The 19,221-nt window shown below is 33.4% G+C and overlaps 1 protein-coding gene across 9 annotated transcripts in view; it reads right to left on the minus strand.

Moving 5' to 3' along the window:
- LOC123547512 (uncharacterized) overlaps window positions 1-15,274 on the minus strand; it is a 38,550-nt gene extending 23,276 nt beyond the window's left edge. The window contains exons 1-2 of one of the 9 annotated variants that reach the window (XM_045334676.2): window positions 15,155-15,274; window positions 7,403-8,012 (exon numbers count right to left, since the gene is read on the minus strand). In XM_045334676.2, coding sequence (XP_045190611.2) covers window positions 7,403-7,423 — 21 coding nt within the window. In that variant the 5' untranslated portion in view covers window positions 7,424-8,012; window positions 15,155-15,274. Of the gene's footprint in view, window positions 1-560; window positions 966-1,013; window positions 1,532-3,146; window positions 3,375-3,857; window positions 4,145-4,196; window positions 4,219-7,402; window positions 8,283-15,154 lie in introns of those variants that run through there. The other 8 variants (XM_045334685.2, XM_053551764.1, XM_045334682.2 and 5 more) reach the window with 8 other exon arrangements.
- Between the last annotated feature and the right edge of the window lie 3,947 nt (window positions 15,275-19,221).

Here is a 19,221-nt window from a genome sequence, read left to right on the forward strand (position 1 = left end):
CTGCCAGATTTCTTCCAGACACTGGAAACAAGCTGACAATATTGGCAGTGTGTTTACATGCTGATTGTTATGAGCCAGTTTATTGTCATATAGTTTGCAGATTATTCCCAGAAACTGGAAATAATATGGAAATAGTGTCCATATTATTTTCAGCTAAACTTTTTTTCTTGGAAGTTTGTTCTCATATAGGAGTCAGATTATTTCCAGTTACCTTTTTTTTTTGACAGACTGTTGCCAGATCATTGACAGTTACCTTGCAGCTTAATGCCAGCTTGTTTCCATGTTTCGTTTTCGTAAGGGATATCTCGTATTTTCACTGTGAAAAATATCAAATACATTTCTCAATTGTCAGAAACTATAAAATGTGTAAATTTAGTCAAATCATGAAATAAAAAGAAAATTTGTATGTTTTACATGTAAGATCAAAACATCTTTCACTCATGAACATCACATCGATCTTACATTTTCACTTTCATATATAACCACTTAATATGGGATTAGAAAAAGTGCCAAGTATAAAGACTGAAACATAATTTAATATGTATATTTTATATACTTACATATTTTTACCTTACATTCTACCTATATCCTTTTCAGAATATTTTTTCTGTGTTCAATAAAAATGTACAAAACAGGGAAATGTACAATAGAATGGGAAACAATGCTCTTAAAATCATTGGAAATCAATAAGACTCCTACAAAGAGAAAAATACGCAATAAACGTTTCTTTTATTTCTGATTTTCAATGATTTATATGTTATATAATACTCAAACAAACAATAAACATGTATACTAACTGCTATTTAAGTTCATAAATAGAAGATTTTAGAACTTAAGTGCTAGATAAAAGCAGTGGTGTTCATTTTCTTCCGATTACGAGACTCTTAAAGACTTACTTTTTATGGTTTTCAATTTAACATCAAATAAACCATACAAACAAGTACAAAAAAAACCAGCACTTCTTATCAAATATAAGTGTGAAAAGATTTGCATGTTTTACTGTGATAACTTACTGAATTTTGAAGTTACAATAAAATTGATTTGTGACGCTCATTTTCAACTACTGTTTATCCGATTCAGCTGATCAAAAACAGAACTTTTCATACCGTAAATATCTCCGCATCAAAAAACAGAATAAAAGATGTATAAAACTATTTTTAAAACAAGGTAGTCCTTCCAAATTGAGATTCTATTGGTATAAACTGGTATACATATCCAGAATGACTTTCACCGATGTATTCCACACATTTTACCTTACTTCACTTCTTCTATAATATAAAGTTTTAAATCGCAAGTCTTAAATTACAGTACTATTGACATGGCCAGTAATTTACTTTTGACCAACTGCACGGAACAAACAAAATCAATTAAAAACAAACATTGAGAGTAAAATTAAATCAAAACTCTTAATCTCGAATAAATTCTAAATCCTGGCGATATCTATCTTTATTTAACAGTGAACCGTTAATTGATACTTAAATAAATTCCGGTTTTCGATCTTTGTTATTTTCCCACGATTTACAAGCATTAATTTACAACTGGAAAAAAAAAGGTAATAAAATTATTCAATACTTATAGATATTATATAACTTATCAAAAGTAAACCCCATATTAACCACATGTTCTTTTATCCTTCAATTTTCATTTCGGAATGTTTTCAATGGAGTTAAAATGAGACAAATTGGACTGTGTGCAATTTTCTCCCTTTTAGAATGATAATAATGGACACCCAAATGAAAAGCTGAACAAAGTATTCCATATGTTTTAATATACAAATTTATATTCAAAACGCATTTAATTCGATATTTCAAAAATTTACAATAATCTTCTGGATCGGTAAACTTTAATATTCGTAAAAAAATGTTTTAAATATCTCAAGTCCTTGTAAAAATATTGTTAGTAATTCCAAACTTTATGTGTTAATCTACATTTAATGACCGAACCATAAAATGACAATATTGCTCACTGTATAATAAAAGACGCAATGACAAATCAACAGGAAAAGAGGATTTCGGAATTATTTATATTTTTCTAATCCCGTGAATTCTAAAGTACTCCATTAAATTCAATAATTTACCCCCACAAACAGTACAAATACCAGCCATCAATTTCCAACATTTTTAGTTAATTTGTCATTGAATTACTGAATCAACACCACTATCTTCTGCTAATTTTCTCCCCTGTTTTTGAGATTTTTGTAGCCTTAAGCATAGATCAGTAATATATAAAGTATAGAACCCATGATGACAATCTACAAATTACATATTCTCAATAATGCAATTTTGGTAAGGGTTAATGAGGAAGAAAAAATATAAAGTATAACAAACTTTTATAACAGTACAGATTGCGATTTCATACTTGTATGGGAATGTGTACTTGTATAACTTTATTCTTTAGTCAATAACTGGAAGATATAAAATCAGTCAGAGACGGCTGCAGTCAATAATTTAAAATTACTGACTTTGACTCGTCTTCTCCATATCACTTTGGGTTCAAGGCTTGAGCCTTTCTGATTCCTGTCAATATGTTCATTTAGCTGAGAGCCAGCTGGTTGTTCAGCACTACCTTAAACTTTACCCTGCTAAATTTCTTAAATGGACCGGTCTCTAATTAAATGTTGGCAGTACCATTTATTATTTGAAGGGGTGTTCACTGATAATTTACAGACTGAATAGTGAACAGTGCTGACCATGATCAGTCTGCACCCATGTTGGTCTGCACTGTTTGCAAAGGCAAAAATCCTTTCCACCAGCAGGCTAAAGATCAAGTAATGTAACTGGTAGCACCTATCATTTAGGTAGTTCTGCACATTTGCAATGAAAGTAATCAGACTTAACATTATGAAAATTTTATCAGCATATCATACTATAAAACCTGGGTACTAGTATGTCATATGAAATTCATCAATATTATTAATTGATAAAAAAATGTTTGAGGTGAAAAGTTAAAAAAATATATTTGAAAGTCAGCTTCATATTTAGGGACAGCTTAATCATAAGAAATTTTGTCTCCCGTATACATCCTGGAAGGGTCTCACACAGAGATGACGTAGCTGCATTGAGTTTTTCCTTCCCAAATAAGTCCAGGAAAGAATCAAACACAGGCTCTTTTTTTTATTGGCTGAATTTTCTAAGTACAGAATATACCTGCATGATCTACACTGGTCGCAAAGGCAGAATCATGGTTAGTGTTAAAGCTGAATGTGCAAAACTACATTACCACAATATCTGTCACAGTACATCACAAATAATTACATAAGTCAGTAAGTATCCACCAGTGGGAAAACACCCATAAACACAAATACCCGTACAAAAACTAGAAATATTTCAAACTTCCTTTAAACTAAACAGGTCTGTTTGCGGTCTTTTCTTCTAAACAGTAATAAAACAGTTGTTTAATGGAAAAGAAATTAAATTTATGTGTCATACATGATTATCTCAATCAGTCGAACATAAAATCACAGTCCATATATAAAATACCTATTGGTATAGAAAAAATCATAGTTGTAAATTTTCAGAAAAAAAAAATCTGAAATGTTGATAAAATGATTTTCACATTTGATAGTCTATTATGATACCTTTACCATACCAGAGGGGGCTTCTATGACTGAGTGGTTAAGGTTGCTGACTCACTTGCCTCTCACCGCTGTAGGTTTTGAAACCTCGCTTGAGGAGTAAAATTCTTTCAGGCAAAATGGCATACGGAAGGTCGGTGGTTCTGCCCAGGTGCCCATCTGTGCCTGAAATAATACCGAGAAGAGCACCTGGGCTCTTCCTGAGCCACCATGAAAAGCTAGAAAGTCACAAAATGATTGTAATGTAAAGACAAAACAATTAAAACAAATTTAAATATCATACCTGGTTTTGTTTTTGCTTGTAGTATAATCTGCTCCTTTACAAATTTATCTGTTTTAATGTGCGAAAATTACGAGTTTATGAAAATGTGCTGTCTGAGTCTTTTTTTATACGCCCAATTTAAGCTGCATTCACAAATTACCAAGCAAATGTCTTGACTCCAAGAATGTGCAAATTAATTCTTCATTATGGATAAATTATAAAACTTGTTTACTTTCAGTAAATAATAATTTTTCTTATCAAGAAAGGCTTTGACATTAGTTTTAAAAAGTTATAAAATTTTAGCTACTTGACAAAACTGTACGACTTATCCAAGAAACAATGAAAAATAAAAAATCTTACGACAATGAACAGTGACAGTATACATAATTACTCCACCTTTAAACGCCAAGTAAAAGATAGCAAAATACGTTCGAAAAAAATAGAGTTTACAAAAAAATAAAATCGTCAAAACTTCAAGCTGATTGTAATCAGCGTAAAACCTATTGTGTCGAACCTTTTCTTTCATATCGCTAATTTTTTAGTACAATACAAAACACAATAAGATGTATGAAACCTGTAATCGTTCAAAAATCTTACATACAAAATAATCAAATCTTCAGGGTATAAAATCAAATTTCTAAAGTGTATTTATTTTTTCTTTTTGGTCTAATAAATAAAGTGTTCTTTTCAGTACGTGAAAGTATTGTCCTATTTCTAAAAAGGTATGCAAACATGGAATTTAATTAAACTTTGAATCTGTCAGTTAGGGACACGTTATTTAAAAAAAAAACTATGATAAGCTTTTAAAGTAATTTTTTTTTTACATTTGCAGTAAGTTTAAAAACTAAGATATAGATTTTATTGCAAAATTTATTTAAACAATTAAAACATGAAATAACACTGAAAATTTCTACATTTGTACAAATATACTTTAATTAACTTCTTTGTTGAATGTTTAAATCGCAACAACAAGCTGTACTAAAGGGCAATAACTCTAGTTAAATGAATGATTTTCGTTTGGTTTTGAGTTATTAAGCTAAAACAAAAAGTGTGACATATACCGGTAATTAATGGAAGAATAGCTTAGTTCACCTTTCTGATGTAATTTTAAGTAGTCACAAACTTAAATAAAAACATTTATTACAAATTTTTCAGTGAATTATTGAAATATTAGAGTGAAAATATAATCTGGTATTTTCACAGTGAAAAATATCAAATATCTTTTTCACTGCTTAGAAACTATAAAATTGGTAAATGTAGACAATGCATGAAATAAAAAGAAAATTTGTTTGTTTTACATGTTAAAGGCCTAGATTTTGGCAGTGGGCTAAGGGATTTCTGTCTTCACCAGCACAGTTGGGGGCTAATGACCATCACAGTATGGTTCCAATAAACAAGGGTCATTGTTTATTGGAGAGTCAGTCTACCTTTCAAGTGTATCAATTAGTGAGAAGGGGAAACAGCAAAAGTAATTTATTTTAAATTAATGAATAATTAATAACATTCAAAGTTATACTAGGGTGTTTTTTTGGGCATTTCTATGTAAAGAAAAATATTGTTGATCAAACACAAAAATAAAATAATCAGAAACTTATTTTCACAATAATAAAATAATGAGGAACTTTCTTAAAGAAATATGCAAGTTTTTATTTTTTCAAATTCTGTCTGGAGAATTGTGATATTCAGAAAAATGTGACTTTCACTCATCTAAAGCTGGCAGAATACTGTAGATAACATTTGTCTAAAATTGAAAACAGTATGTGCATTTCAAAGTTACAAAGCAAAGCATGAAAAAAGTCACTTTTGGCAACAAACTGAAAATGAAAATTGAGTATAGATAGAACACAATAATTTTATATAAATTTTTTGTCAGCAAAAAGAACTCATGAAGTTTTCACTATACGTGTGTTTTATTATCATTATTATTTTCAATATTATTACTGTATCTTTTATCATCCTATATGTAATATAATAATAATAATAATAATTATTATTATTATTATTTTCATTATTATTATTATAACATTAAAGTAATAGTTATTATAATCTATATAATATCAAAATAATAATAATTATTATTATCGTTCCATATTCACTGAAGAAAAATTAATTTCTTTCAACTCCACTGCACACATCTTCATGGTCTAGTTGGGGTCCCTGCTGTGCTAATTGCCCTCTAATCAGTTACTGTTACATAATCGCTGATAAGCAGCAGATAAGATGGGAGTTGTATATTGGATTTGGGGGAGGGGGGGGGGGGACACTTATATAGTAGTGAATCTAGGCCTTTAAGACCAAAATATTTTTCACTCATGAACACCACATCATATATTTTCTCTTGTGGCTAAATTAAGCCACTCATGAAATATTGCATTTGAGAGAGGCAACTGTGACTGCAACCACATACAGTCGAATTACGTTTGCTTGAACTCGGATAATTTGAACACAATCCTTCGCTCAAACTCATCGTCAAGTCACAACAAATTCCTATAAAATTTATATTGTTGCGATACTCGACTTACCGATAACTCTAACTTATTTTGCCTGTCCTGTCGAGTTCGAGCAAAAACAGTTTGACTGTTCCTACATTTTATTTTATTTTGTTGGGTTTAACGTCGCACCGACACAATTATAGCTCATATGGCCACTTCTGTTCTTTCATAGATCATGGAGTTATATTATGGGCTTATCAGTGTATTGGAAATTAATCGATAAATGATCATATTAACTGATATATTATGACATGTTATCTGACTGGTGCTATCCTTAGCCAATGTTTTTAAAGGTAATCAATTAGCGTACAGCTGATATCCATTATTTTTTACAATTAACTCAACCCTTTTAATGAAATCAAACAATATAATTCAGATTTTATTGTCAGATATACAAGATAAACCATCGATCTGGAACGGCTGAAAACATTTACATTAATCATATCATAACAGCCCGCTGACACTGGTTGTCCCGTCTTAATGACACTTACAATAACTGACAATTTAAAACATTTTTTCGTAAAATCAATTTGTAATTGTCTATCAGTAATACTATACGAATATAAAACCTTTTTACCGTATTATAGAGAAGAGTGAATTCAATCAATAGAGAAACAAATTAAAACATGAATATTTATGAATGTTTTGAGTGCGACATTAAAAATGCATTGTTACAACATCGTATCCTCAATGCAAAAATGACAAAAGCGCTAGTATAACACAGGCATAATGGACCTCGCAACAATGAACTAGTTAGATCTGAAATATCAAACAATCTTGTGTAAAATTATGCACTAAATAATAATCCTTACCATGTTAAATTATATAATGATAGTGTGATAATATTTTCCTAAAATTAGCAACTTTGTAAGTTAACTCAAATATTTTTCCCAGTCTGGCATAAAACAGTGGATACAAGGGATGGTTCCGGAATTTCTAGTAAGGTTCTGGGCCACAGATACAAAGGTATATAAGTCTGCAAAGAGTATATTCTCATGAAATATTTTACTTAAATAGATATATGACCGTTTCTGGACAACATGATACATTTTGTAGTATTTAAAGAATACTTACCCCTCTAAATGCCATTTTCATGCTCTTCTTTTAAGATGACAAACACCTCACTGTTTCTCCATATATTTCACTGTTTCTCCATATACCTATCTGTTTTCCTTTAAATCTTGCTGTTTCTCACTCAGAACGTCAGTAATTTCCCCAGTACACTCCACAGTTTTCCATTAAACCTTGCTATGTCTAAGTAGACCTCTGTTTCCCAGTTAACCTCGCTGTATTCAAATAAATCTTGCTTTTTCCCATAGATTGCTGTTTCTCACTTAAACTCACTGTTTTCCAGTAAACTGGGCTGTTTCACTCTAAACCTTGATAATAAATTTCACTGTTTCATGTATGCCTCACTCACTGTAACTGCTTCATTGTAAACCTTACTGTCTACTGTACACACACTGTTTATTGTACACTCACTGTTTATTGTACACACACTGTTTACAGTACACTCACTGTTTACAGTACACTCACTGTTTATTGTACATCTTACTGGTTCCCATAAACTTCACTGTTTTTCCATCAATCTGCTGTTTCCTTGTAATCCCTTCTGTTTTGCTGTCTGTTATGAACTAACAGCTTCCTTCTTCAATCATAGATGTTTCACCGCTTCACTGAATACCTACAACATGATGGATATAAGCTTTAAATAATAAATCATTAAACTACAAAATTTAAAACCTTCAAATAGTAAAAAAAAGAAAAAAAAACTGTTTCTAGCTTTATTAACAAAGCTTTGAGGAAATAATATTTATGTTTGTTTTTCATTGGATGAATTAATTAAAAGACCTCCCAAGAACAACCACCATTTAAATAACGGAAGAGAACTAGTGCACTTGTGTAGATATTTTAATAAAACAATGTATTTGGTGCCTCCTTACTCCCGACTTGACTAAGGACTTTCTTGCATTCAAAAAGGGTTTTTGCACATTGCAACAAAAGTGGTCACTTAACTTACATTTTCTGTACCAGAAATCTGAGAACAAAATGAATTTTGTAATCAAATAATACACAATGTATACAATATACATAATTATATTCTACAAATTAATTTAATTTTTCAGAAATAGATCTAATTTCATGGTATTTATTTGGGAAAAAAGCTCTTATGTGGGGGCTTTTGATTCTTTTTACTGATGAAAAAATGGGAATTTATCTGTTTGTTAAGATTTACTGTCCTGAACATAAAATATGTTCCGTGATAAATTTCAAAACATGTATGCCCTCCCCGCCACCCACCTGATAGACTGTCCCATTTTCAGTCCCATGATGACTATGACCTTAACCTACCAACCCTAAAAACATTAGCGGTCATACACTTCATAAGCCCAATCATACTATCAAATTTTAAGATACTGGCCGGTCAAGCGGTTCTCAAGTATTGAGCGGAAACAGTTTTCAATGTCCAGGCCCCTGTAACCTTGACCTTTAACTTACAGATCCCAAAAATAATAGGGGTCATCTTCTTCATAAGCCCAATCATGCTATCAAGTTTTAAGGTTCTAGGTCAACTGGTTTTCAAGTTATTGAGTGGAAACCATCTTCAAGGTTCAGGTCCCTGTTACCCTGACCTTTAATCTATTTACCCATAAAACAATAGGGATCATCTATATACTATCAATTTTGAAGGTTCTGAGTCCAGTGATTCTCAAGCTATTTAGAGCAAACGGTTTTCAAGGTTCAGGCCAATGTGACCTTGACCTTTGCCTTACTAAGCTTAAAAACATTAGGGGTAATCTACTTTATAAGCCCAATCATGCTATAAAGTTTGAAGGTTTTGATTTTAGGAAATAATGCCACGATCAAGGAACAATAATCTACCACAGCTTTGGTACATGCATTACTAATTTACTATGCACATTTTGATAATTAAAAGAGATTACTAACCTCAAAATATATGTAAAAGTAGTGAATAATAAAATATAAATGTAACCTAGTGGTAAAGTTTATCACATCATAAAACTATTACACTGACATTCATTATGTATAAATTAGAATAAGTGTCAAAGGAAAAACAAAACTTCATCTTAAAGTGAAACAATAAATCACACAATAAATACTTAATCAGTCTTTCATTAACCAATTTTCATCCATCTATACTTTTTTGTATGGTAAAAAACATAAATCTCTGAAAAAACAAACACTTTTTTTGCGGTTTAACCTGTATTATCTTTGGTTTAGCAACAGGTGTTATTAATATGATGTATAAAAAGCATGCAACATAAAAATTTGATTTAAAATAATAAAAAAAAAATCTTATAATTTGAAGAATCTTTTATTACCGATATAAAATTTATTGTGAATTTCTTAATGGAAAACTAATTTAGACCACCATCAAAATGGCCCAAAGAGCCTGTGGCGACTGTGGACTATTTACTCCAACTTTTGTTCTGGATGTAAAATCGTGACTGTGACAATCATACGATTCAGTTTCAATATGTGGAGGCATAATAGGTGGACACAAGATCATTATCTGTGTTTTGAAATGAACAAAATAAAAATCAAGGGATAGAGCCGGAATGTCTTAAGTACATATAAATAAATAAAGCACTAATTACCTTCTGGCACTAATCCCTCGAAATGTGTTAACAGTTTTATACATTCCTGATTGCAGTGACATTAATTCATTAAAATCGATAATCTTGACTGAAAAACAATCACTCAATATAAAAGGAGGAACAGCACAGCCTTAATTAGAACTAGATGCCCACGGGCAACATGTCAAGCCCGCCAGCTGTCAAAAGGACTGGGAGTTGCACATGACACTCCTTGTCTCAATGAGGCAAACATTTATGCCAAAAAAAAGAGATAAGCTATTTATAGTAACAACAAAGGGAAGTAATTCTAGGATCTTGCGCATGACACTCCGTCTCATGATGATGAACAATTGTGCCAAGTTACATAAAAATCCCTCTATGCATCAAAAAGAAATGCTCCAAAGTCATTCTTGTATCTGACTTTTGACCTCAAGTGTGACCTTGACCTTAGACTTAGGGACCTGGTTCTTGTGCATGACACTCCGTCTCATGGTGGTGAACATTTGTGCCAAGTTACATCAAAAGCCCTCCATGCATGAAGAAGAAATGCTCTGGACAAAGTTGTCATTCTTGTATTCTTTGACCTCTAAGTGTGACCTTGACCTTAGACCTAGGGACCCTGTTCTTGTGCTTGACACTCCGTCTCATGATGGTGAACAATTGTGCCAAGTTACATCAAAATCCCTCTATGCATGAAGAAGAAATGCTCCGGACAAAGTCATTTTTGAATTTGACCTTTGTCCTGTAAGTGTGACCTTGACCTTTAAGATAGGAACCTGGGATTTGCGCATGACACTCCGTCTCACTGAGGTTAACATTCATGCCAAATATAAACAAGATTGCTTCATGCATTTCAAAGTTATGGTCCGGACAAACAAATCCGGACGGACGGATGGACGCACGGACATACACCGAACAGCCATTTGGACAACTATGTCTTCGCTTCCGCAAGCGGGCTCAACAAAAATAGTACGGTAATTCAAAATTTTACAGACTTGACCCTTTTATCAGAAACTTTTGGAGATACCATGTTTCATTAATTTTCAGCTTGCTGGCGGCAAGTGATTTTGCCTTTGCGACCATTGCAGACCAAGATCAGCCTGCACGTCCTATTTGCTATCCAGTTAGTAAATTTTCATTGAACACCCCTTCAAATGATAAATAGTACTGTCCAAATTGAATTATGGACCATTCCATTTTAGAAATTTTACAGGCTAAGGGTTTAGTAGTATTGCAATCTGACTAAAGTACATATCCTATTACGCTACGCATAGGATCTGAGAACGACCTATTCATAGCCTCGTTCTGACAGCCCTTTCGCTAGCCAACCAGTGCTTAGCTTACAACATTTTGCAAATCTACCTGTAGCCTTGACTTTTGATATTTACAATTCTTATGTCGTAATGTGTCAGATAGCCGGTTAGCTCAGTCGGTAGCCCGTTTGCTTTGTAAGCGAGGGGTCGCGGGTTCGAATCCTGGAATGAACGCACATTTTCTTACTCTTTGACTTTTAGAACAAGTCGTCTGATTGGTTAAAATAAAAATAGCTATACTGGAAATCCAAAATATACAGAAGACGTATGTGAATGGGTCGTTCTCAGATCTTCGTTTAGAAGATCAAGTACTTAAGTCAGATTGGTAGTATTGGATAATGTCACTTGTTTTCAGGTGGACTGTTTGATACTACACCAAACCTTAAGACTAATATCAAGAAGGCACAGTAAAAAGAAGTTTTTGTCAAATTTAGAAGGTTGAAAAAAAAATTGTGTTTCCAAAAAGAACAGTGTGACCTATCATTATATCTAAACATTTTGAAATATTGCTGTGTTCTGGCGCCGTGTTCACAAAATATTTTCAGTCTCAGCTGAGTTTGATAATGAAACTTTATTTGTCATTTATGTCTAAATAGCACGATTAAAACTAAATTTTAAGTTAATAACTATTTTTTGATGGTCACTGGTCAGTCTCAGTTGGAATTTAACCTTGAAGTTTTAGTTAAATTAACATCAAAATTTCAAACTCAAACTCAGCTGAGACCGAAAAATGTTTTGTGAACACGGGGTCTGGATCTAGGAATAAACTGCTAACAAATTTTGTCTACACATATTTTAAACAAAGAATATAATGTGTAAAATTAGGTATTTTTCACTGAAAAAAAGTCATGTGATCAACTTCTCCTACATGATAATAAAACAAGAGCTGTCACAGGAGACAGCGCGCTTGACTATTTCGATGCTGGATAGTGAAACTGGGCACATCTGAGGAAACTAGAGCTGTCACTGGAGTGTTATAATGACTCCAATTGTGGATGAAGATATTGCACAATAGCCTGAGTCTATGTCAAAAATATAAACTTAAAGTAATAAGAGAGGTAAAGATAAAATGTATCAAAACACTATATAAGTATATCCTAAGCAAAAAGGGGCATAATTCATTAAATATTGGTGCCAGAGTTATGCACCTTGTGTCATATGGTGTGGGTGATGATGTTGAACAACAATTTTAAGTTTTAATCAAATCCATTCAATAATAACAGAGACAGAGTGAAAGTGCATCAAAACTTTAACCTAAAATTCTGAGTAAAAAGGGGGAATAATTAATGAAAAATTGGTGCAAGAGTTATGCACCTTGCATCATATGGTGTGGGCGATGATGTTGAACAACTATTTTAAGTTTAAATCAAATCCATTCAGTAATAACAGAGACAGAGTGAAAGTGCATCAAAACTTTAAGGATGAGAATCAGGCCTTGAGAAACAAACTCAAACAACACTAAATCATAGAAAGAAAGAGTTGTTTGACATGAAAATTGAACAGCATATAAAACATGTATATTACTTTATGAAACAAGTGTCAGTATACTGATATAAACATTGAATTCCGGAAAAGGACAGCCTAAAGGGGCTCCATTTCCGGACAGTTAAACGCCTTTAAAAACTCACCATTTTTAAAGAACTGTTACACATGTTTGTTTTGATGCATTTGCAATAGCGTGCAAGTGGTGAAATTTCGCATAATAAGGTGGAAGACAGTTTTCAGCAATGGTTTAACTTTATTTCTTTACAAATGGCATTCATTTTCAAAGGGAGACAACTTTTTCGGAATACTTTAGGTACAAATGGTATTCATTTTCAAAGGGAGAAAACTTTTTCCGATTATTTTAAGTAATTGTCGAGAAACAGTCGTTTCCCTTTGAAAATGAATGCCATTTGTAAATAAATAAAGATAAACAATTGCTGAAAACTGTGTTCCACCTTGTTATGTGAAATTTCACCACTCGCACGCTATTGCAAATGCCTCAAAACGAACATGTGTAACAGTTCTTTGAAAATGGTGAGTTTTTAAAGTGGTTTGACTGTCCGAAAGTGGGGCTCCTATAGGCAGTCATTTTCTGGAATTCAATGTTTATATCAGTATACTGACACTTGTTTCATAAAGTAATATACATCTTTTACATGCTGTTCAATTTTCATGTCAAACAAATCTTTCTTTCTATGATTTGGTGTTGTTTGATTTTTGTTTCTCAAGGCCTTCTTCGTAACCTTAACCTAAAATTCTAAGCAAAAAGGGGAAATAATTCATGAAAGATTGGCACCTTGTGTCATATGATAAGGGTAATGATGTTGAACAATTGTTTAAGTTTGAATCAGATCCATTCAGTAATAACAGAGATAGAGTGAAAGTGCATAAAACTTTAACCTGAAATTCTAAGTAAAAATGGGAATAATTCATGAAAAATTGTGCCAGAGTTATGTATTCTGTGTCATATGATGTGGGTGATGATGCTGAACAACTATTTTAAGTTTGAATCAAATCCATTCAGTAATAACAAAGGTAGAGTGAAAGTGCACCAAAACTTTAACCTTAAATTCTAAGTAAAAAGGGGGAATAATTCATGAAAAAATGGTGCCAGAGTTATGCACCTTGTGTCACATGATGTGGGTGATGATGTTGAACAACTATTTTAAGTCTGAATCAAATCCATTCAGTAATAACAGAGATAGAGTGAAAGTGCATCAAAACTTTAACCTGAAAATCTAAGTGAAAAGGGGGGATAATTCATGAAATATTGGTGCAAGACTTATGGCCCTTATGTCAGATGATGTGGATGATGATGGGGAATAAGTATTTCAAGTTTGAATCAAATCCATCAAGTAATTACAGAGATAAGTTGAAAAAAAGAGAAAGTGTAAAAAAAACTTTAACCAAGGTGGGGATGCGGAAAGACGCCACGGCTGGGTCGAGTAGGATAGCTCTCCTTATACTTCGTATAGTCGAGCTAAAAATAGTACTAAATCATTTTCAGCTTATTGTTTTGACCTCATAATGATTTTAATTCTCTTCAAATCTGCTTTGTTAGTGTAGAGATAAATTCTGTCAGTGATTTATAGAAACTTTTTATTGGTTATTTTAATTTATTTGTCAAAGTCAACAAAGGAGCAAAATTTCAGAAAATTCTGTCAGAAGGAAACTCTCAAAATTCAAATGTGCCTTTAGATTTTTTACTTTTATTATATTTTTTATTAATACAGGTATAATAAGGAAACGTATCAAGTGTCAGTAAGTGAATAATGCCTTATGAAATGCAACAGAAAATGGTTGCTAAAGTTATGGAAATTTTACCTTAGCTTCTGTAAAATTACACAATCTTTGTTTAGTATTACACATTTTTTACAGTTATTTTATATAAACTTTGATTTAATTTAGTTTTTAAGTCTTTCGTTGGATGAAATCATTAATTGTTTTACCATATATTCATGAATGTACAAAAACCCAAATAAAATATGTTCATGCATCTCAGCAGTCGATTATATCCAAAAACTATGAAAATCCAAATATAAATACCTTTATGCATCTCAGCAGTATATTATCCAAAAACTATGAAAATCCAAATATAAATACCTTTATGCATCTCAGCAGTATATTATATCCAAAAACTATGAAAATCTGAATTCCATTACCTAATGTATTTCTAGACTATCAAAATTCAAATATAAAAACTTTCATTCATTTCAACAGAATAGAATATATTACTTGACTATGAAAATCCAAATATAATGTTATTTTTTGGAAGACTTAAATCTTTTTTTGCATCCAATCAAATTTTTGATACAAAATTTAGAATTTTTAATGTTAATAAATACTATACTTCTCTACCATTTCTTCCATCATACTGAAACAATGGGTAGCTAAAATTGTTCATGCTTTGTAAATAATCAACTTTATACCTTTATTTATCATAAATGGCATCACTGAAGGTTAAACCAAAGTGTTCTATAACATTCAATATGTAAATGTAGGTCCATAATCCATCCATTAAAGTAAGGGAAGAGTTTGGACTACCATAAATTGTTCATTAATGTATGTCCGTCATTTTAAGGCTTACACAGTAATCAGTTGAATCTCTAAGCAAAGATAATACGCTATTATAAACATTTGCTGGTTCAAAAGTATCTTTACCCTTATCAATAGATTTTGTAGACAAAGGGTTAGGAAACTTAATACCTCAACTAAACCAGATACTTACCTGTACAGATATTCTTAAGTAAGTATTTAAAGACATTTTCTTGCATATAATTGGAATACATTGCAGTTGCATATCAGTGTTGCCATGGTAATGGAGGATTTTGAGCCCTTGCAGCTCCATCTAAGATCAGTCTTTCAAATGACACTTTAAACCTAGATCTGATGAGAATGCCTGATATCAAAATGGGGAAGCATGTGGAAACTGGAACATGATTCTTGCACCATCCTCAGTAAGGAGTCATTCATATGGGTGTCTAGTGGTGACTAGACATAAAACCAATGTGGGTTTAAGCCTCACTTGGAGTGTTGAATTTTTCATTCGAGGAAACCATCCAGCTGGATTACATAAGGTTGGTGGTTCCTGCCCGTGGTGTAATAATAAAAGGGGTCCCTTAGGTCTTCCTCCACCATCAATAGCTGGAAAGTTACCATAATATTATGACCTATATTTGTGCCATCGATATGACCTATATTTGTGTTGGTGTGACCTTAAACCCAACAAAAAGACACAAAATTATATAGTTGAAATCTAAACAGGATTGTTACTTCACAGACCCTGGCTACAGAATGTTCTAAAAGAGCCACCAAATTATATATCTTACAATACTTGAGTAATTATCAAACAAGAGCTGTCCATAAGATAGCCAAGCTCGACTATTCGAAATATTGTCACAGAAGCTGGAAATTATTACCCAAAATGTTAAATATCAAAAGAGTTTTAAGTTCAAAAGGGGACATATCAGAGTTATGGGACTTGATGCTATCAACTAGTTTTATAACCCCGAAGAAACATGTTAAGTTTCAATTCAATATCTGCATTAGTTTTGGGGATAGTAACTTGCATGTAAAACTTTAACCAGAATTTTCTAAGTCCAAAAGGGGGCATAATTTGCTCAAAATACATGTTAAGAGTTATGAAACTTGACCCAGTGAGGTTGGTAATTGACCTAGAAAAAGAATAAATAAGTTTCAAAGCTATATGCCTTTTGGTAATAGCTGTATGTACTTGCACGCAAAACTTTAACCAGGATTTTCTAAGTCCAAAAGGGGGCATAATTTGCCCAAAATACAAGTCAGAGTTATGGGACTTGGTGCTATCAACTAGTTTTATAACCCTGAAGACACAGGTTAATATCTGTAGTAGTTTTGGAGATAGTTACTTGCATGTAAAACTTTAACCAGGATTTTCTACGTCCAACAGGGGGCATAATTTGGCCAAATACATGTCAGAGTTATGGGACTTGACCCAGTGAGGTAGGTAATTGATCTAGAACAAGAGTGCCAGAATGTCACAATATACGCCCGTCACAGCAAATTTCTTTACTCTAGCACCTGTATTTGCAAATGGAATTTTAATTTTGTGGTTGTTTAGTAATCATTGTAAGTCATTTGTTTTTCTAAGTCCACAAAAAAACTCCTTACCAGGTAGAGATACATTAAAATACACCTAAAATTTGAAAGTAACATCTATGTTGTACCACAGAAAAGTGGTCTTGTTTTTTCCCTACGGACAATTATAAAAAAGTTACAATATAAGTTATTTATAGTAACAACTAAGGGAAGATAATCTTAAAAAAAAAAAAAAATCCAAAAAAAAATTGTAAGTCCACACAAAAATCTTTAACAGGTAGAGATTGGTCAAAATACACCTCATAATTGGATGTAGCATGCATGTTGTACTACAGAAAAGTGGTCTCGATTTTTCCCTACGACTAGTAATGAAAAAGTTACAATATAAGCTATTTACAGTAACAACAAAGGGAAGTAATTCTAAAGAAGGGAACTGCGCATGACACTTCATCTCATGATGGTGTATAATTGTGCCAAGTTACATCAAAATCCCTTCATGCATGAAGAAGAAATGCTTCAGACAAAGTCATTCTTGTATCTGACCTTTGGCTTCTAAGTGTGACCTTGACCTTTGACCTAGGGACCTGGTTCTTGCGCATGACACTCCGCCTCGTGGTGGTGAACATTTGTGCAAAGTTATATCAAAATCCCTCCACGCATGAAGAAGAAATGCTCCGGACAAGGTTTTCATTCTTGTATCCGTTGACCTCTAAGTGTGACCTTGACCTTAGACCTAGGGACCTGGTTCTTGCGCATGACACTCCGCCTCGTGGTGGTGAACATTTGTGCCAAGTTATATCAAAATCCCTCTATGCATGAAGAAGATATTCTCCGGACAAAGTTTTCTTTCTTGTATCCTTTGACCTCTAAGTGTGACCTTGACCTTAGACCTAGGGACCTGGTTCTTGCGCATGACACTCCGTCTCATGATGATGAAAAATTGTGCCAACTTTCATCAAAATCCCTCCATGCATGAAGAAGATATGCTCTGGACAAAGTCATTCTTGAATTTGACCTTTGACCTCTAAGTGTGACCTTGACCTTAGACCTAGGGACCTGGTTTTTGCGCATGACACTCCGTCTCATGATGGTGAACAACTGTGCCAAGTTTCATCAAAATCCCTTCATGCATGTAGAAGATATGCTCCGGACAAAGTCTGTGGACGCCGCCCGCCCGCCCGCCAGGGGCGTTCCCATAATACGTCCCGTTTTTCAAACGGGCGTATAAAAAGGAAAAATAAGTTTCAAATCTATATGCCTTTTAGTAATAGCTGTATGTACTTGCACGCAAAACTTTAACCAGAATTTTCTAAGTCCAAAAGGGGGCATAATTTGGCCAAAATGAAAGTCAGAGTTATGGGACTTGGTGCTATCAACTAGTTTTATAACCCCAAAGACACATGTGAAGTTTCAATTCAATATCTGCATTAGTTTTGGAGATAGTAACTTGCATGTAAAACTTTAACCAGAATTTTCTAAGTCCAAAAGGGGGCATAATTTGCTCAAAATACATGTTAGAGTTATGGAACTTGACCCAGTGAGGCTGGTAATTGACCTAGAAAAAGAATAAATAAGTTTCAAAGCTATATGCCTTTAAATGATAGCTGTATGTACTTGCATGCAAAAACTTAACCAAGGTGTGCCGCCGACGCCGACGCCAGGGTGAGTAGAATAGCTAGACTGTTCTTCGAATAGTCGAGCTAACAAGAGCTGTCTCCATAGGATGACACATGCCCCCGATGGCACTTTGAATGAATAGTTATGGCCGATGTTAGAGTTTAGGACCTTTGACCTACGGAGCTGGGTCTTGCGCGCGACATGTCGTTTTACTGTGTCACACATTCATGCGTAGTTATTTTAAAATCTATGCATGAATGACAAAGATATGGACCCGACATGCCCATCAATGCACTATCATGAAAAATGACCTTTAACGTCTAAGTGTGACCTTGACCTTTGAGCTACGGACCTGGGTCTTGTGCACGACACATCGTCTTACTGTGGTACACATTCATGCCAAGTTATTTGAAAATCCATCCATGGATGACAAAGATATGGACTGGACACGCCCATCAATGCACTATCCTTTAACGTCTAAGTGTGACCTTGACCTTTGAGCTACAGACCTGGGTCTAGCGCGCGACACATCATCTTACTGTGGTACACATTCATGCCAAGTTATTTGAAATCCATCCATGGATGACAAAGATATGGACCGGACACGCCCATCAATGCACTATCCTTTAAAGTCTAAGTGTGACCTTGACCTTTGAGCTACAGACCTGGGTCTTGCGCGCGACACGTCGTCTTACTGTGGTACACATTCATGCCAAGTTATTTGAAAATCCATCCATCGATGACAAAGATATGGACCGGACACGAAAATTGCGGACAGCCCTTACAGAAGCAAGCCTCTGTG

This window comes from Mercenaria mercenaria, chromosome 9, assembly GCF_021730395.1.
Source record: "Mercenaria mercenaria strain notata chromosome 9, MADL_Memer_1, whole genome shotgun sequence".
Classification (NCBI taxonomy): Eukaryota; Metazoa; Mollusca; class Bivalvia; order Venerida; family Veneridae; genus Mercenaria; species Mercenaria mercenaria.